We start from the raw sequence: 20,928 nt of genomic DNA on the forward strand, positions 1-20,928 counted from the left end.
GCATTTGTCCGAGTGTTGTTGAGTGTCGCCCTGTATTTAATTAGGTTCACATGTATAGTTATAACCCTTAAGATAAGTCCTCTGTGATCCCTTAGATATCCTAGTTAAACAGCTGTATAACACATATACATCTGGTCGGCAGAATAATGACTTTCAGGCTCTTGTCAGTGCTCATATTCTTTGCAGCTGTCTTCTTTTGTTCGGTGTGTGTGGGGGGGGGGTGACCTCCGCTTGTTTGACTTTCCTTTGGGCTTCATCACGCCGACCTGGCAGGTGCTCCAATATGAACCAACACAACACCAATAAATCGGATAAAAAGCTTGATAGGAGATTTTATTAAAGACTTGGCGAGGTCGCAAATCACCGACGCAAGTAAGCGCCGGAAAGCCGCCTCCTGAGATCAGTGGAAAAGACAAAGGCCCTGTAACTGTCAGCCCGCCTGGAACGGAACAATAGATTCAAATGGAGTCTCGCTCACTCCAAATTGATAATCCGGCCGCCGGCGGGTTTCTCATCCGCGGCGGAGTGGTGCACCAGCAGGCTAGTTAACCAGTAATCAAGTCACATCCGTCATCCAATTCAGGGTCCCCCCCCCCCCCACTTCCTCCGTCCCCTCTGCCGGGTTCACCTCGTCCTCGTGTGTTTTTCCTGAGTGGCGCTTGGAAGTTGGGGAGAGGCTCCACTGATTGCCCTTGATGTGTGAATTAGATGCAACTGCCCAACTCCCCGGGCCTCGCTCAGGCAAACAGGACAGAGACCAAAAGCTGCAAGTAGAGGACGGATCTCTGTCCAATATTGTTATGAACAGAAAATCGTCCACCTTTCGACAGTATCAGGGTCTATAGGCAGTTTATTGTAATGCAAAAAGGGTCATCAATAGAAAATGCGACGGGATAAGATAAGTATAGGACCAGTTATGAAAGTGTCCCAGATATTAGACCACTGGTCACCTGTATACAGATGATGCGTTATTTACATTTTATTTACTTACGGCGGTTATTTTCATGGTGTTTTACCTAAAACCAGCTTGGTGCTTGTGTTTGAATTGAAAATGTGAACCACGTGTTTAGTGGAAAGCCACAGTTTGAAGCTCCGGGCTTCACGCGACCGAGCGGCAGTACGTGATGAGTTTGTAACCACGGTAACGACGAGCTGAAACAAACAGCTGTGCGGTTCACAGCCGTGTGCGTGAGATCAAACGCGCGGCTGCAGTCACTTTGGTAATTAACAGCCGTGCACACCTTTTTATTAGTGTGCACGTTGTGTTGAATTTGGCTTAAGGTTCACGTTGACCATCTGGACGTGTGTGATCACAACAAGTGCTTTGTGGCTGAAATCCTCCATTAAGCACTTACCGCCTCTACTGACCAATCACCTGGGAGAAACCCTGCAAGCGCGTTTAACACCAGCCGGAGCGTCTCTGTCCTTTTGTGAGAATGTCCTCTTAAGTGCTCCAATCGTCTCATTCCTGGACTTACAGCAACGCATTATATCGACGTTTAAGTTTCCATACAGGGGCCTCGCTCAGCAACTCTCTGTCTTTAATGTCTTAACTCAAATGTGCTTGAAGTAAGAGAACATGTAGGAGGACTTCAGCTGTTACCCAGTGTGCGGATTGATTAATACCACTTCCTGCCATTCGTTTGAGGCCATTGTTCATTGTTAGCAGTGGGAAGATGTGATTTGACTCTGGGACGCAAACAAAAATAAATAATCAGAAAAAAGTAGTGAATTTGTTGAAAGGTTAGCTGTAGTAAACAAAGATTTCAATCCTTATAATTACTCAATTGTAATGATGTTGCTCAAGTTTTCTCCTCTAGACAAACAACAACTTTTCATTTCTTCCATATGTTGTCAAGAGAGCCAGTGACCATTCGCACAATAACTACATCAATGCATCCAAGACAACAAGACACGAGGGGTACCAACAGAAAAAACAGATGTTGTAGCCATAACCCGAAAATAACTGGTTTCATTCAGACATTTGTTTGTCTCATGAAGTATCTCTTTGTTGGTCTTGCCCGAGGAAACGAAGGAGTAACCGCGGAGCACTTTGCTTGTAGCGCTCGTGTCCAGAGGACGGAGCCTCTGGTGTGAAACAGATGTTGATTGTAGAGGTGAGCGTCTCCCACGTAAGGAGAATCGCTCTCCACTTCACGATAGCAGCGAGCGCTGCTGTCTGCCAGCGTCCGCCTCGATCGTAGCAGCGCAGAGGCCGGAGCTGCAAACGGCGCTGCGCGGCTTTAAGAAGCACAGCCGGGGCGGAATGGAATTAGATAAGAGTAGAATCCCGGATTTAAATTTGAAGCTGGCAGGCGCACGAGGTTCTTGCGATGCTTCTTAAAGGCGTAATTTTGTGTGATGTACGGTGGGTCTTTAGATGAGAGATTCCGTCCATCCGAAGGCGGAGTGAGTCACTTCGACGCATCGAAGAAAGACGTACAGTAGAAGCTGAATGTCTGCGTCCCATTGAGGCCAAATGTAAGTATTATGTAAAATACCCTGTGTGAGAATATGAAGAATGGATTCTGCTTCGGCCGGGTTCTTTTTTTTTAACTCAAAACGCAGCTTTTCTAGTCGTGCAGTTTTTTTTTCGTCACTGAAAATATGATCTTGGATTTGCGCGCGACAACAAAGGGAAAAGTTACTTTATTCTCCACGAAACAGTTTCTCCATTTCTCTCTTGATCCATCGCATCTCCTTTTTAATTATTTAATTATATTCACTGAGGGGATTTGGTGTTCCAGTTAAAAATAAGTATTGAAAGGAAGGTATTTTTCATATTGCTTCATCCTCTGATTTGCCAGTTTTTACCTCCCCGTCTAGAAATAGAAATGTTTCAAAGTGAACGCAGAGAATAATAGAGAGTTAAATGTCGAGGGAATAAATAATTGGCATCCACTTCAGCATGAAGCTGCCTGTGAGTAATCATTGAATTATTCATCCTAATATGTTAAGTATTTCAATTTCAATAGCTGAAGCCTTCCTTGGTGGAACATTTCATAAGTGATTTTCTTGATCTTTCCTTTTCTGTAATGATCATAATGACTGACAATAGATCAGCGATTCTCACACAAACACACCAGAAGGTAGAAATCAATTATTTTTCCGTCTGCTTAATTTCCGAATGCATTATTAAAGAAAAATTGGAAAAGGCAGAATATCTGCATTTATTGGTCATGTGTGAAATTGCTTTACACTACTTTAATTTCATCATCTAAATGATAAAGCACTTACTTGGAGATTGATGTCCAGTTCACTATTTTGCTGATGCATCCATTTTCTCATTGATGGATGGGTCTTGTTACTGTTTATAATCAGATTGGCATTTTAATTAAAAGAAATTAGGAACCCTTACTTATTATTTTGCATATCAACATTATCAAGATGCATCAGTTATTCTGTTAAATTGTTAAAAAAGTAAAAATAATATGTTGTTCGGTAAAATGTTTAAAAAACAACAGTTTGCACATTTATTAACAAAACTATTCCTCATCACTCGGAGTGTCACTGACATGCTGAAAGTGTTTTTATGCCACGACAGCACTGCAGTAACAGCCGAGAGGGCATCGTGCCGTATTCTGCTGGTGAGGAACAAAGAACAAAGGCGGCGCCACATAACTATTAATAAGACAAAGAATCGTTTTTCCCTTCAGCGTACCTACAATTTGTAGCATTACCAATTAAACATGAAGACGTAACTCACATTAACGGCAGTATTATACATTATTCATTATATTTGGATTATAGGATTGGTGATAGATTTTATTAAGTGAACATTTTTAATAGATACTCCGGATATATTGTGCCTTTTTTGTCACCCCCAAATGTTTTACCCGTGTCCCCACAATAAAACAATTAAAACGACGCGCCGCCAGACGTCCGCTGACATGGATGCAATTAACATTCCCTGCCGTCTTCAGTTGTTTCAACAGTTGGTGAACATGACTGACTTTAGTTGCAGATGTTGCCTCGTTGTCACGCTCTGCTAGAGGAATATATGAATTCTCCAGCAGGCCTTAGGCGGTCTTATTAAAACTATTTATTTGTCCCCTCTTAATGGCACAATTAATCCCGCCTGGAATTGGAAGTAGCATATAAACCGCTGTCTGCCCGTAATCTGCATGACGGCAGATGAATCGCCTTCCATGCTTGAGCGGTAGGTTCCTGTGATTGATGCTTTGTAAAATAATACATATTTAACTTTTATCGTTATCTCTTCTGGTCCAAGAGCTGGAGGCGGCGCTCAATCCGTGCACCTCCCGTCTTCAGATGTTTATGTAACAGGAACATATTGTGTGAGAGTCTCCGCCGCGCCGGTTCGTCTCTGCTCCATTTGGTTCCACGTCTTTTCTTGCTGTAGCGCCGCTGCAGCGTGGGTGGGAGTATTCACTGATCGCCGTAGCGACAGCACGTGAAATTGGCTGTGACATCATCCTCAGTGGGACACTTGCTGAATGAAAAAAAAAAAAAAAAGCATCCCAACAAAGGATTCTGCTTCCGGTCCAAATCGTTCAGCACGACCATCCGCAGCTTTTGCAAGTGGGACGACACGACGACAGCTCATCCCGTCCGGCCCGCGGGCCGATAAATGTCACGATGAAGACGAGTAAGATGTCTGCTGTGCTCAGCTGCGAAGCCAGCAGCTTGAATACGTGCAGGCAGACAGGTCCGTAGACACACGGGCCGCCCGTCTAATCATCACAGGTTAAACCAAAAAACAGCTCGGTGGCCTCTTTGCTTCTGGGTTTTGGTAACGTCTGTGTTGTTGTCATGGATGATATAATAAATCAGCATTAGTATTAATAAGACTGATAAACGGGGTCTCGCCGTGGATGTTTAATTTACAAGAACGGCGGGGGGCCAAAGGGACGCGTTCTTGGCTGTGTGTCCCGTTAACTGGATTAGGTGACGTGTGGAATGAATGATTGATGGCGCTCAGATCTCCGCTCTGGGTGGGTATTAGAATAAAAGGTCTGGTATTGGAGGAGCCCCCAGAGACACCGAGCCCAGGGGAATCCTTTAATTTGTCCTTGTCTGAACCGCCGGCTGTCTCCTGCATATTTTCCAAAAATAGCAATAAGAGTAAATGTAAGGGAGGGGGAGACATGAGATTACTCATCCTGCTAACACGCTGTGTTCCTCCGTGATTATTCTACTGGAGCTAATTGCTAAGTAGAAGATGGATACTATCCGCATTGTCCTTGTATTAACTTTTAGCTCTTTGCAAACGCCGAGCCCGGTTTTTAACGATATCAACTCAGTTTCGTTGTGGTTTAAGCTCTGAGGGGCCTGAACCCCTTTCAGTTTGTTTCGGTTTGTTATTATTGGTTCCCTCAAAATCCGGTGAGCTGGAAAACGTGAAACAGGAACTTAAACCACGAGACTCGGCCCAATAACTGAGAATTATCTGCGAGTGTTTACTCAGAAATGTGACTCAAACTGTCCACATGGTGGTGATGTCATCATTGGTCAGAGAAGACCACACCCCTCACGCTGTTTACGAAGACAGAATAGATTTCCACCAAGCCAAAAATCTGTGGATCATTATTGGACCATTATTGACTTTTTACGACAGTTGTCGATAGTTAAATCTTGCAGAATACGTTTTATGTTTTATATGGTTGAAACACATGAATTATTACATGTTGGTCCAAATGCCACCGAGCTTGTTGGATAGTTTACTGTTGAAACACAAATCTAAAGTTGGGGCTTTCAGTGTGTAACGGGCTGCAAATATTTTCATTAAAATACAAAATCGTGGTCGGACTTCCTATTTAGAACGGAGGCACTTTCTCTGCTTCGTGTCGCCAGCGGCTGATTTTGCAATTGAGCTGCTTCCTTCTGGATAAAGGGCTTGAACCCTGAACAGCCACAATAATTTTTAGTATCAACAGAGCAAATAAAATGGACAGATTCCTCCAGTGTATATCAAATATAACAAAGCCCAATAGAAGGATGGAGAGGAGGCTCGGGAACACAATACGGTACATCCAATTAGGGCTCTGCGGTCCCCGGAAGTCTAATATGGACGGACGGAGAAAAAGTGGGATGATGATCCATTAATAAGACAGCAAGAATCCCGCAACGGCTTCGAGGGGGTCAAACAAACGCAGGGCTTTCAACCAGAAGACCGATGTTCCTGTCACCCACTGTGACGCGTCCTCCATACTTATGATGCATTGTTTGTGCTTAAAAATCCATACCAGTTTTTGTAGTCTGGCATGTCGGGGAAGGTTTTACTCCGTGTGTCCTCTCTGCTCTGAGGTGCAGCATGTGATCAGTGCTGGAACATCTTCCCTTTGTGACAGAGGACTATGGGTCAGCGTCACCGCCTTTCAAGGGTAAAGGCATGTTTGACCTCAATAATCCGATCCAATCACCGATGCCCCCCCCCCCCACCAGTCTCGGGAATTTGACGAGTTTCTTGAAGACAGCCAGGGACTGATAAAAAAAAACTGCACATGTCTAAAACGAAAGATTCCATCATCTCTCCGCCGCTGCTTCATGGCGCTGCCATTTCTGATCACACGCCTGTTCGTCGGGTATTCTGCTTCATCACACTGCTCAGACGAAAAAAAGGGGCGTCTTTGTGTGGGAGGAGGCTGCTGGAACAGCGGGGCTCTCAGGAGGCCGTGATGCAGCTGTTTGTTATAATCAGCGGTTCATAAGTGATCCGGTGGGGGAAATAATCCAGACGTTTTCTCTGAACCCCGTGATGCCCACGTTTCTGTGTCGGTTAGCCTCAAGTTATGGGTCTCGTTTGTTTCACGGGTACCACAGGGCCTTTTTCCCGCTGGGTATTGAACAACAGTGCAGACAGGAGGGAATCTCTCACACCATCTTCCACCGATCCTGCAATAAATCCCCCGTCGGTGCCATATGGCGGCGAGTCATGTGTGGGAATCGCTATGCCGCCTTATTTATTTATTTATTTCCCAGGTGTTGCTTTTCCATTAGCGATTTATCTGTTATTGTGTCTGATCTGCTGCTGGGATCCGGGACAGAGGTTTGCGCCGGCTTCTCGGAAGCCGCGAATTCCGAACAATGTTGGCGGCTCTATTGGCTCCGTCCAGGAGCGTTTACCGGGTTCGTTTAGGGGGGGGATATTTAGTGACTAACCGCCAGTATTTAGCAAAGAATTATTCAGCTGTATCAGATGAAGTCTGAAAAACTTCTCAGTGGACACATTCATTATTCGTTCAAATGAAACTTTGGATTTACTGCATCACATACAAGTATTTTGCAAGTGGTTTTGTGTAGCCCATTAACCTCAATACATCCGTCTGAAATTAGCTCTCATATAATAGTGCCTGTTGAAGAGTGAAATTGGTTTATTCTCTGCATTACTCTCGGTGGTTGTTTATTCTGACAGTCCCCGTGTACAATGTTGTTGTTGTTGTTGAATCACTTGTGTTGCCTAGTGGCAAGGCAACGCACACAGTAGCAAGGCAGCGCAATTTCACACCTTTCCTGGCATTAAAATACCAAAAGAATCCTTCGATTATCAATGTAACATGTTATTCTTTTCTTTTCTTTTTTTCTCGGATCTGCTCCCTACTTTCCACGCAGGGGAAGGTCGTAGGTGGAATTAATTATCGATTATGAGCTATTAGAAAAGTCAAGCGTTATTCAAATGAATGAAACGTATGGGCATAAAGGGAAATGTTTGGCCTTGCGTCAATTTTCTAAGCAGGGTATCACATTGAGAGACACTTTATTTAAAAAGCTTCCCAGAAGGGCGTCCTCGAGTCAGTAAACAAGGACGTTAGACTACATAAAGATTCATTCTTCAGTTTTTAGATTGGGGTCAGGGAGTCAAACGCAGCCCGTGGTGACTCGCAACTCTCATTTTAGATCAAGACGATCAAAGGGATTAAAAGTCAATTAAGTTGTCTACCATGTAGCCACGTAGGTCACCCTTTAGCTCCCAAGCTTTCGTTTGGTCTGAGTCTGTCCACCGGGCCTTTAATGTCCTCTTTCTACCTATTTGTGCCCAGAGACTCGAATGGGGGAAACACTTTGTCACCTGCAATGAAAAAATAAAACATTTACTGTCATCACAGTTCATGAAGAAATTCTGTCAAGTGATATTTTTGCCTCTGGAAGCTCAGTAATAAATGATGAGAACACCCCCACTGGTCCCTTTCAATGGAGTCCAGGTTTGCAAAGAGAAAAGCAAGAGAAAAATGTTCCCGGTATAATTTCGACCTTGAATATTTAAATTGGAGATACGGAAGCATACGTCTGGTCTAAAGACCTATTTCTCTAAAGCGAACCTTGACTAAATTTGGTTGATTGAAGTGAAAGCTTTTTTTTTTTTTGATCATCTTCCCTTTAACAATAGTGCTTTTAACCCCAGTTTAAAACACCTCCCATCCCCACAGGTGCCTTTTTAAAGAAGTAATTCTCCCGACCAGCAGGCAGACATTTAAAAGTGAAATCTCCCTCTCTCCTTCTCTCAACAGACAAAGCTACGATGGGCTGGAAAAGAGGCTAAAGGAGGTCTTCAGTGAACGGAGCAGCATCCTGCACCAGCTCTCCAAAACATCAAAGGAGCTGGACAGCATTAAAGGCAACCTCAAGGTTGGAAATGTATTGTTTCTTTGTGGAAGATACAGCAATATTGGAAGGCTTAGTTGGGGTTTGAGCCCGACGTAATCCTCAACCGCACGGTGACCTGGAAACCCACGGCTCTTGTCATTTTCCGTCACTCTGTTGTACAGCAACTCGCCGCTATTAAATGTTAATGTGCAAATGTTCTTATTCAATTTGGTGAGCCGGCCAATTGTTATGATGCCTCACTGGGAAACGCAGGTGCTGAGTAAGCGTTATGAGACGGAAAAGCAGATCCACTGGCCAGGGAATTTCTCTAAAGCGCTAACGACAGTTTAGTTTAGGAGAAGATTGACAGGAGATCAATTCACAGAGATGCAAACGTTGCTCCATCCAATTCTCATGCACTTAACTGTGACCGTCAATACTTAAAGCAAGTCTACAGTTCATCGCAACCTGGGAATCATTTTCAATGTTCCGTCTCTATATTGGTCAAAATAATGTGTTAATATGTTGGGGCGGATGTGCATGTCTTTGATCAATTTGATGATTAAGGACTCGTCTGTCAGGTTTGTGTGAGTTCTCTTCTGTGGGCCGGACCGTGGTTCTTAAATACCAGCTGTCCGTGGTGGTGTCCCTGGTGCTGTTCGTGGTGGTGTCCCTGGTGCTGTCTGTGGTGCTGTCCGTGGTGCTGTCCGTGGTGCGGTCTGTGGTGCTGTCCGTGGTGCTGTCCCTGTTGCTGTCCGTGTTGCTGTCATTGGTGCTGTCCCTGGTGCTGTTCCTGGTGCGGTCTGTGGTGCTGTCCCTGGTGCTGTCATTGGTGCTGTCCCTGGTGCTGTCATTGGTGCTGTCCCTGGTGCTGTCCGTGGTGCTGTCCGTGGTGCTGTTCCTGGTGCTGTCCGTGGTGCTGTCCGTGGTGCTGTCCCTGGTGCTGTCCGTGGTGCTGTCCGTGGGGCTGTCTGGTGCTGTCCCTGGTGCTGTGTGTGGTGCTGTCCCTGGTGCTGTCCGTGGTGCTGTCCCTGGTGCTGTCCGTGGTGCTGTCCCTGGTGCTGTCCCTGGTGCACAGACCAGCCAATCGCAGAGAAGCACAGAACAGCCCTGCCCAGGGTGGACAGCTGAGGCCATATCGTTGTGCTAGCTAGTAGCTACTGAACGTATTCAGGAACAGTCGTCTGTCTCGATATCCAGGAGCTTTAGCATTCATGTTTGTTAGCATTTATCTTTGTTAGTATTCAACTTTCCCAAACTGAATCAGTTTGTCTCCCTTCAGATATCTTGGACCTCTTCGATCTGTCGTAAAGTATTTTGAGAAATACTAGCATGTTGTTAGTGGCGTAGCGAAGGTTTCATTGTTCACTCTTACAGAATCCCTCCCCTCTGTGAACCTGTAACATTGTGTAAGTCATACGGCTTTAGAGTTGTTCATAATAGAGCTGTTGGCATAATGCTCAGGTGAGCCAAACAAAACGGGTCTTTCCTGAAAACAGTGTCAGCAGCACATGGCCGGAGCTACGGAACCTCTTTAACTAGACTTCCTCGTTATTAATCCACAGCATGAAAAAGGGCTCCAACAAGATTTTTAGAAATAAAAAACATTTATATCTATCTGAATAGTCCCCCCCAATTGCCCCACTTTGCATGCATATGACTGCTGGTCTTTTGTAACTTCAGGTTGCCCTAATTAAGTTTACCCCGACTCCTAAAGCAAGGCTGATTTTGCAGAATATAAGAATACAATTATTTTTTTGCAACGGGAGGTATTTGGGCCGTTTATTGAGAAATGTTCTGTTTTTAATTATTTATATAATATATAATTCTATGAACATTTCACAAATCATTTACCTTGATGTAAAATAAATAGTGCTCATCGCTGCCAGCCAGTTTAGGTCAACTTCATCATGGCTCTTGGCGATTAAAGGAAACTCAATTATACATACAGACATTTGAATCATTCATGATGTTTCAGTTGCATTAGTGTTCGCAACAATGATCTTGCAAAATGTAACTCCCTCTTGGACATTTAACTGTGTGAATCTTCATCATCCTCAAAATGAGTTTAGATAACGATGCATCTTTCAAAGGCTCGGATGAACAATACTTCTGTATGCACAGTGTGTCCTCAGTCCTTCGGTATTACTGCATCTGCCTTCCTTTCATCATGAATATGAGCCTGACAAAAAAGACAAAGCGGCATCTTTTTAAAACCCGTATCTCACTACATGACCTTAGAAAAAACACACACAGTTGCTTCCTCAGTGCACTATAAGTGTGCTGCTGTCTACCAAAGTACGGTTGTTAACACAGCAACTCGGCCACGGGGTGCCTCTGGTGAAGATCTCACTCTTATTCGGTTGAAGTGACAGAACAACACCGCGGTTGAAAGCCCGCCAGCGTTTGTTGTCCTTGTTGAAGCGGAGCCGCTCACATTGCCAGAGAAACTGAACGTAAATGACAGTAAAATGGAACGAAGAGTCACACCGAAGGGAAATTAAACCCCAACCTCGGGAGAACGTCGATGCCGAGTCGTCCACGGGCTACAGAAGAGCGGCCCACGCTAAACTCCTCCCTTACAGGCGCTTCGGAACGGCACAGCAGAGCCGACGCTGGGCGCGAACGCAGCAAAGTGTGCGTTTCTAAACTCCAGTATCGACAAACAGCCCCGCCTCTTCCATTTAGACCCCGGGGCTTTTCGCCCCAAAACCTTCCGTCTGAGTGATGGTTTCTCCTTTGCAAGGTGTCGGAGGTCGTCGGGCTTCTGGCCATTTTTGGGGGCCAATAGAAATGTAAAGAAAATCGAAGAAAGAAAAAAAGGAAAAGCTTATGCACATATTCTTTTTTACTGCTTGTGTGCAAGATGTGTCCCATGTGTCTGGGTAAACCGCTGGGGAGGACTATCAGCGTCCCAGGGCCGGGCTTTGATGTCTGCTCTCTCCAGGCCAGCAAGGTTGGCATCTATCCGGCTCCCCGGGTTAGATTTGGAAAAGTGTGCTGTGGAACAAATCTAATCTTCAGGGGGAAAAACATCATCTACATACAAATAAATCATCAGCTTTTAAAAAGAGGATTAAGGGAGAAGCTGTTAGTATTTCTGGAAATATTGGATGGAGCAAGTGTTTACGGTTTCAACGAGTCCCCCACCAGGTGGAGAGTGGCATCACTCATTATTCAGCCTACCTCACTGGGGTCTTAGGCGACTATGTGGATTTTACTTTGAAAAAAAAAGTGTTGTAGACCCACTACTTCTGCACTGGTTACGTCTAACAATAAGAAACGGAATCATAACAACAGGACAGATCCAGTGAACATAATGCTAATGTAGGAAATCCTCACGTATTCACTTTAATGCTGTTTAACTACAGAGGCTTTTATTTTGCATTTTTACAAAGCGGGCAACTGGGATGTTTTATGGCCCAACGAAAATCCAATCACAAATGTATCCGTACCTTTACTGTATACCCCCCAATTTTATACAAACATGGCCAGAATGTCCATTTGATGATTTCTGGTCTCCTAAAGATGAAATGGGAGTCCGTCCAAATGTTCAGCCTCTTTTCAGATGGAACTTTTATTATCCTGTCTTCTATTTTGGAGAGTTACGTAGGAAGGAGCAGAAGTGGGTCGTCTGACTCGTGGCATGACATATAAAACAATTATTTATTTCAAGGGGAAATGACAAGAGACAGGGAACTGAATTGGTGTAATTATGCTGAATTCCTTTTTTTCATTTCGCAGTTGGAGTACGTGAAGAGAGCTTTTAGTGGCCTTTCTCTTCAACATAAATTAACATTAAGAGAATTGAAGGGCTTCGAGTGTATTTTCATGAACGCAACGTTAATTGTCACAGATTTCCCCTTCAAGAACCTTTTTAAAGGGACGCTTTCTCTCCCTTTGAGTCCGTATTGACTAAGAAGTCTGAACATTTCTGTTTCTGCTCGTGACAAATTAAAAATATCTTGCAAAGCAATCAGAGGCCTAACGGATCCATAATTACCCAGCAGGCAGGTGGTTGGATGCCAGTGGAACCCGAGCTGCACCCTCGTTAGGATTTTAAGACGACATTAATCAGCTTTTTGGGGAGCATCAACTCCATTTTGCATCATACAAAAATATTCACTGGAATTATCTTTTTGATTCTGCCGACATTCCAAACTTCTAGCGTGTGAAGTTAACACTGATGTTCGACTGTTGCCGGAGGGAACTTGTAACCTTGGAGACCCCGGGGCCATTTTGAATCGTACGGTTGAAGGGAAGAGTGTTCAGTCTGTTGGTTTTCCTCCGTCTGCTGTCGGGGCTTTGAAATAATTCTCATCTTCACTTTCTTCTGCTCCCTTTCAGTCGCTAAGGAACGATGACTCAGTGGCCAAGAAGGATGTGCAGAGGATCCTGGAGCTCAGCCACAAACAGAGGTAAAGAATACGACAAGTGATGCCAACAAATCCCCCCTTAATTAAGTGCTAATTAAAAGTAATAACGTAGTAAAAAGCCTGTGCAATCGTTCTTATCAGAAAGTCAATGTCTGATCCGTCGTCTCCATCGATGACGTTGGGAAACTTTCACCTCGAGGGGGTCTGAACTATTGCTGCTTTTGAAAATATCTCGTTCTTTAATAAAAAGCCAAAGTTTTCCAGCGTATGTGAAGTATTCAGAGCTATGACTTCCAAACATTTGGCTAAGAAGCAAATCAATGAACCGGCTAAACGTTTAGCTTTGTGTAACTGCAGAGCTTCTTCCGCCGTTATGAGGATTGGACCCCAAAGAAAAAACGATAATGCAGAATATTTTCCAAAGGTCGTCGTACTAACATGACGTGACTGTTCTTCTTCTGGTAGAAAACACTGCGTCCCTGTTGGATATCGGCCCACCTGCTCTTACTGGCGTTGCCCTGTTTGCTCCTACGTGGCCCGAAACGCAGGATACGACGTAACCCAGTCGAAAATCCCAAAAAGGAACAGGCCTGTCTGCTCCGGGTGGAAAAGCGTCCGTGATTTATGGTTTATCTTTTTGCGAGAGGGCTGGAAAAGTGTTTACCTAAAGTGCTTCACCAGTTAGGATTGTCTGATTAATGCGGCGTGTAATGAGACTTTTAATGATTAGGAGTTATTTGTGGGCTTCATGCTCTCTGGAATGTCAGCCTGATTGAAGTCCCGCCTTCTGCGGGCCGCATCTTGATAGCCAATCAATAGCCAATCACCAGTCAGCGGCGGCCCTCTCCTGCCATCCAGCTGAAAAAAACCATAAAGCTCGGCTCCGGGTTGCCGACGTGGCATTCGCGAGCTGCAATTTTCTCAAAGTGTTATTAATCCAACTTTGGAGTTCCAAAGCTGCCAAGTGCGATTACTGGGCGTCTCCATCACGGTGGGCGCAGACAGGTGATTCATTGCGAGTCATTTATTTTTGACAACTTTTAACGGCGGTAGGATTGGTTTCTGAAAATGATTTTGCATCCGACGGAAATGTTCACCCGCAGACCAGATGGAGACGGTCAAAATGTGAAGCTTTTCAAGTGGTTATAATTCATTTGACTGGGATTTAACCTGCTGCCAAGATATTTGCAGCCACGTTCCCCATGTTACCCTTCCGTTATGTCAACATAGCGTTTCCTGTGACCTTCTCCCTCGGTTGTGATCACTTCTGATCCTGTTTGTACAAAACATTTGCAAGGCTCCGATACAGGAGATGAGAATATAAATGAAATGCCAAATCAAATATTGTGTAGCTGCTGAGCGGCGAGATCCTTCCTCCGCAGAGTGCGACCGCGTCGTGTACGTTTACACTCACGGCCTCGCCGGCAAACGCTAAATAGAATGCTGCCTCTAATCTCTCCGCGCTGCCTTGTGATGTGGTTTTAAGAAGCATTTTTGGAACCACTGACCCATATCACTTGGCCTCTTGATTTATAATTCATGGGCACTGCTGCTATCTGTGCGTGGGGGGCATCAAACGCTACTGAAATACCCGCCGCACACCAATGCTAAACATTGATGTTGAGACTGCAGCACCGGCGTCATGCAGCAGGCAGGAAGTCAGCGACACAAAAGCTGAGAAAATCCTACAAAATGCCTTTAAATGTGTCCTGTTCTTATAAAAAATGTTACCTAATTTCCGTCCCTTTTTCATATTTGCAATTTGCAATTTCTTAGAAGAAATCTAAGAGAAATGTTTGAATCTCTTTGTGAAAAGCAATGCATTGTTAGCCAGTTTGGGAATGCCTTGTCTTTCCCCTCCGAGCAGCACTGTCAATAAGCTGCTCATTGTGCTCGTTTATCCCTGTAGTGAAATAATAAAGCCTGAAATAAATCCAGAAATGTCACTCGTTCAAACATCACTTTCGGATCAATTCAGGCAGCTTCTCTTTTTGCAACGTCCGATGCGATAACATTACTCTCCGTGCGGAATGCCTGTCGACGGTGCTATATTTGAGCGCGTGCGTAGGATGAGCTAACCCGCTGTCCCTCCCACCTCACCAGAGAGGAGATGAAGTCCCTCCAGGCCGCCCTGCAGAAGCAGCTGGATGAGGCGAACGAGCGCGCCGAGAAGCAGCAGGCCGCGGTAAGACAGCGCCGACCCGACCGTCGGCCTCCAGCCACCTGTCACACAGCGAGACGGCCTCATTACCCAGCAGCCCGCTCTCTCATCTCCTCGCCACGCCGCTTAATTGAAACTCCGGGCAATTTGTGAGGGAGAGGCTTTGTGTCCACACCCCAACTCGGATATTAATAAGAGCCAAATACGTAATAACGTCCTTATCGAGGCATCTCTCCATCTGCAGCATCTGCAGTCCAACGGAGTGCCACCCTGCTTTTAATTAAACGCCACCCAGGTATCTTAGACACTATCTTGGCAGATTAAATTCTGTGCATGTGAACACGGGGGGAATAAACATTTGCATCCCCATTCCCCAAAGTCCACGGTGATGTGTTCTTATAATGATCATAAGTGCACTGCGATCGTGCACATGTCACATGTTTGCTTCCTGCTGGACTCATTTACACACAAATGAACTGGAACACAGGCGCTGGAAGAAGATCTATTTTGCCGTTACAACTTGGTGACCACGATGATTTTCCCATTATTGATTCATTTTGTGTTGATTACCAACTGAATGCATCAACTAATCATTTGAGCTGCAGTAATTACATTATCAAAAATGGAACAAAAGCGAGGCTTTCGTTTTAATTAACCATATATGCAGATGATGCTCTGCTCATACGGTGATTATAGAGACCCGACCGAGGCAAAAAATGATTCAAGTTAATTACTTTCATCTCTAACTGAGCTTTTTTTCACAGGATACTGACGGTATTAAAGAGAAAATGGAAAGAGTCATTCAACGAAAGCAGAAAAGACACCTTTGCTCGCTCTAATGACAAGAATAATTAATTGATGACTTCTGTTCAATCCGCGCAGTCTGCTGCAAATTAAATCCAATTTGAAAGTAGAGGAGAGGATCACGTTGGGAAGCTTTTCCTCTCGGTTTAATGAGGCCGCCGTCGTAACGATCAAACAATCCTCACCACGAGGGGAATATCGTTGGACAGTAACGTGATGCCGGTGATCAGTCACTGGCTTTCATAGTGTGTGTTGACATTTATCTTCTGTTTATGGAGTATTTATCTGCCCCCCCCCCCGGCTGCTGAGATCGAAGATTAAAAAGAACCCTTCTGCGGCGTTTCAATGGCCACTGCGATGCATCTCCTTTAAAGGCCTCGTGTCCACTTACAATTGAGCAGGAAAACGGAGCTTTCAAGCACCAGGCTCGCAAAAATGTTTTTTTTTTTTTATTAAATATGCATCGCGGCCTCTGATGTGTAAAATCCCCAAAGGTCCACATGAAGCAAAAGACCAGAACACGGCGCTTTATGAGCAAGGAGATTCCAGCTTATTTTCAGACAGCATCCTTCATGAGGACGATCCTTCGCCCCTGATTGTGCGTTTGTTGATGTCTGCTCGGTAGATTCCGTGGTAAATATTTTCCTTTATGCAAGCAGGGGGCCTCTCCAACTTCTTGGTTTATATTCTGCTTTGAAAAATGTTATTTTGATGTTTCACCGCTTGCTTCGTGGCGTCAACCGTCAAAAACCCCCCAAAGCTTTTGCAAAGAAAGATGAGAAGTGAGCAGCGCAGAAGCACGAGGGGCAGCGCAACAACAGAATATGGGAAAAAGTTTCTAGAACAAAATATCTTTATATAATATTATGTATCTAATCTGGATTGTTGTGAAATTGGAATCAAATAACATGAATTGATTTTCCCCTTGTGTCGATTCCTTTATGTATAAAGTCAAGTAAAAATAAAAATAAAAATCCACCTCGAGTCAAAGCTAACTGATGATTGGAGCTTGCGCGGCGGCGCAGACATTAACCTTTAACCTTTATCGTTAAACACGAACTGATGAGGCTCACTTCACAGTTCGCTCATCTCCATCATGAGCCCAACAGCCCCGTCAGTCTCTCCCTCCCCTTATTGTTTTTCTGCTCCATCTTGATGACTCTTCGGAGTGGAAATAAACGGGTGTAAAAACCAAACCTCGGCCTGTCTCTCTCTCTCTGTCCCCCCCCCCCCGCCCGCCCGCCTGGCGAGGGTTGGTGGAAGCCAATGGCGGCGGTTTGCCATCTGCTGCCGCCGTTTGAACCTGCCCGGCTGCCGAACACGAGCCACGGGCCTCCGCCGGCAAGACGCGATAAACAAAGACATGGCTGCGACGCGATTTAGACGCCGAGGAAAAGGAGCTGCATCGCTCGCCGCAGGAAGGAAATGCCTCCGCGTATCATTTTTCGCCGCGCCCAAAGAAGCTCGGGTTGAAAGGTTTCTGGACGCTGCGCTGACTTTGGGGCGAGGCGAGAGGAACGTAAGACGCGACAGATGGTTTCTCCAATCAGGGCGAGAAGCTCTTTAAATCTCCCCGGGTGGCCGGCTGAACGCTGCGGATTAAAATGTCACGGCGGCCTCGGTCAGTTTATAAGGTGGTGCTTTATGGACGGAGCCATCGGTGCGGCGCCTCAGTCTGAACTCACCGAGTCACACCGGCTAAACGAAAGATAATAAATCAGGTGCTCGCAGTGATGCAATCGCAAGCGTTCAATATACTAAACTAATTGACTGAGGGCGATTCAATCACATCATTCCACTCTATAACTAATTAAAAAAAGGGCTGTGTGGGGCAGTAGGATGCTCCTTCCTTCGCTCGTACGCCACAAACAAACCACGTCATCAAGTTTCCTTTGTGTGTTTTGTGTCTTCAGATTAAATTTCTGAAAGTGGAGATGGAGAAAAAAACCAAAATCATCAAGGATTTACAGCAAGAGGTGAGTCATCAAAGTTTCCCACCAGGCTGCTCTCAGTTTATGGCTTCATAGTGTAATATGGGACCATAAATTAAGCATTTACGCTTAATTTACTGACCGAGAGCCCACTCCTGCTGCTCTGCCTGCTTCCATTTGGTTTAATGACTCTGCGTGTTTGCCAGGATCCTTTTGGACGGCGACTCGGCCGATGGTTGATTTTCAAAGGAAGGCGGCATGAATGTATCTGTTTTATCTGCTTTATTTCTCTGAAACAAAAGTGTGACATTTAGTGCGGATGCCTTAGACAGCCGGTGGGGGGGGGGGGGGGGGGAGTTACTGTAGGTTTACTGAGAATATGTCACGCCGCAATATCTTCCATCTGCCTCGTAGGCTGTAGGAATATAACAAAAGGAATAAAATATAGCACCAAAAAAAAAAAAATCCTTTCAGTATGATTTTCCCTTTGGTGGCTTTGAAAGGGTGAAATACTCTGACAGAGGAAAGGAAATCATCCACATTTAAATGATTTAACTGAGTTCTACGGATGAGGAAGACCTTTTACTTTTGTTCATCAAGTCAATGAGCTTTGATCAACTGGTCACCTGGAACCTTCATGACGCAGCAAAACACTTGTTTTTCTGTTTTTCAAATAGCTGTATACACATATCCGTAGTTATTAAGATTATTTAGTGTATATATATATATATATATGATGATGACTGATACTGAAAGCCTCTCTTCCAGATGTTCAGGGTCGTTTGAGGCCAAACGTGACCAGACTTTGCTAACGTGACGTTTCCCAAATGAAGAAGCAGATGATGCTTCAACAAAATCAATTGACTGTGATCAAAGTGGAGCCGTAAAGAAAACAGATTCAACATAAGATGTGTTAATCACACCTCAAGGACACACACACACACACACACCTTATGTCGCGTTGAGTAGTTCGTTAAAAAAAAGTCCCCTTGCCGATCTTGCTGCTTTTTTTCTCTGGGACCTCATTTAGCTGCGGAAGTAAAATATGAATCCGTCACATCCACTCACTCTTCCCGTGACCGACCGACAGAAATACATCGGTAATAGATGGAAACATCTTTCATTGCATCAACAGTGATGTCTAGCAGTGAGTTGATCGATCTGAAAGTGGGTGAACTTAACTGTGTAATCAGAGGTAAATGTGGAGACTTTTCCACAGTCAATCAAGTCATTTTCACCTTTACAATAAGTGGCACGTGTTGGTTTTGCGGCGAGGCAGAGCGCTCAAAGTGACTAAATTAACTTTCTAATTAACAGTTTAGGGATTCCTTTAGTTTTTAAACAACATCATATTCGGAAATAGAACAAGACGCTGACAAACCGCCGGCGCGGAAACCGTCTTTGCTCCGATGTTTGTTTGTTTTCCTGCTACATCCATGAATCCGCCTCAGACTCAGCGAAGCGTTGGAGGTTGCAGACGCAAAAGGGACCAGAGCTCCACTCCGGATCGCCCTCTGTTGGACCGTCTCGGTCTCGGGGGGGGGGGGCCTTTCGTGAAAAATAATCCCACGTGGGTCATCGGTGGTCAAGAGAAGTCTTTCTGACATCTGTGACGGTCTGACATTTAAGCCCCGGCTCCACGCAGTGACTCACTGGAATCTTTCCCGTGCGTCTATTGCGCTCGTGAGTAATAGAACATTTCTTGCGTGCCGGAACGAGAAAGGTCAAAAGGAGTTTTAAGCGTTATCGTCCGCTCGCTGCCTCAGAAAAGGAGCCGACTGACCAAACCCTTGCACGGTGACATCACTTTTTTGCATCATTTAAGAGAGTTGGTTTGATTTCCTTGAGACGCTGCAGTTTGCATGTATGTATTTAATGCTTTGTATCGGTAAAAACTTTATCTAATAAACAGCTGAACCTGCAGTGCCCTGAATATGGACAATGCGGCCATGCGACGCGTACAAAACAAGCCGATTGAGTGGAAGGAACCCTTCGTAAAGGCTGAGCATCCCCTTTGTTCACGCCGCCGTCCTCCAGTGTGTTTTTCATTTGCAGGCCGCCGTGTCAGCCGGGAGGCTCCATGGCTGCAATCCACCGTGAAGTCATTATCAATGATTTGCTTTCAGGGCTGATTACGAGTATTTTGATGGAGGATGATTTACGGACTGACTCGCATCCCGCTGTGGGATTCGTCAGCGTCGTGACAGACGGCCGCGCCAGACACTCATCTTCCGTCCAAAATGGCTTCCCGCCGTTGTCTTGCGCCTTGCTGATTTGATTTCACCCGCTAAATGGCAGAAAAATATCATGCGTGGGGGCATTTAGTGGATCTCTCCGTGACGCTGAGTGAGAGAAGAAACTAAAGAAAGCAAAGCGTGTCGTTGGGTGTGAAGAACGGGACGAATGCAAAAGAGATGAAAACCGCTGAAGATGATGGTCGTTTATTATCTCAAAGTCAAGTTTCTTTTGTTGGAATTATTGTGGATTCGATATAAAGTTACTTGTTTATGTTCTTCAGAAAGTGCTAAAACGCAAACGTTAAAAGGATGAATCCCAAAATGATCACTTTTACTGTTATTTAAATTGAAGCTCAAATAAAAAGAGAAAATTGCCAGACGTACTCTAATTAAGCAATAAAGTACCTTGTTGCTTTTATAATACGTTACCCACGAAATTATAAATAGTGAGTAAATAGCTGCCTTTCAGCTCCAAATAGTATCAGCCAGCAAACGTTGTGTATCTCATTTCAGTAGCCTAGTCGCCATACGTTCACGTAAACAGCATCGGGTCTCCTTGCAAGATCTCCTACCATCTCATTCATTCACATCATCCATGAATTGGTCTGGCTGTGAAAGCTTTCATTGCTTAAATGATTATTCGTGGGATTTTTGGGCTTTTTCTCGGCGATCGCCACCGAGCTAAAAGCCAAAATGTCGCGCAAAATCGCGTCGTGATGCGGAACGCTGGGGTCGACGTGAACAGCGGCTGTGCGTCATCGCTGAATAACGCACACTCACTGGCAACCAATCAGAACGCTGGGTTTCATCTCCCCTTCCATCCGTGACTGAGCGGTCTTGTGCGTTCACCGCTACATCGGCCACCTTCTGAAAAG

At 44.9% G+C, this 20,928-nt stretch overlaps 1 protein-coding gene across 2 annotated transcripts in view; it reads left to right on the top strand.

The window, feature by feature from the left end:
* luzp2 (leucine zipper protein 2) overlaps positions 1 to 20,928 on the top strand; it is a 98,670-nt gene that overhangs the window by 43,889 nt on the left and 33,853 nt on the right. For both annotated transcript variants that reach the window (XM_078085781.1, XM_078085782.1), the window contains exons 2-5: positions 8,469 to 8,586; positions 12,892 to 12,962; positions 15,024 to 15,105; positions 17,799 to 17,861. In XM_078085781.1, the coding sequence (XP_077941907.1) occupies positions 8,469 to 8,586; positions 12,892 to 12,962; positions 15,024 to 15,105; positions 17,799 to 17,861 (334 nt within the window). The remainder of the gene's footprint in view (positions 1 to 8,468; positions 8,587 to 12,891; positions 12,963 to 15,023; positions 15,106 to 17,798; positions 17,862 to 20,928) is intronic.

The sequence above is a fragment of the Gasterosteus aculeatus genome, chromosome 12 (assembly GCF_964276395.1).
Source record: "Gasterosteus aculeatus chromosome 12, fGasAcu3.hap1.1, whole genome shotgun sequence".
Lineage (NCBI taxonomy): Eukaryota > Metazoa > Chordata > Actinopteri > Perciformes > Gasterosteidae > Gasterosteus > Gasterosteus aculeatus.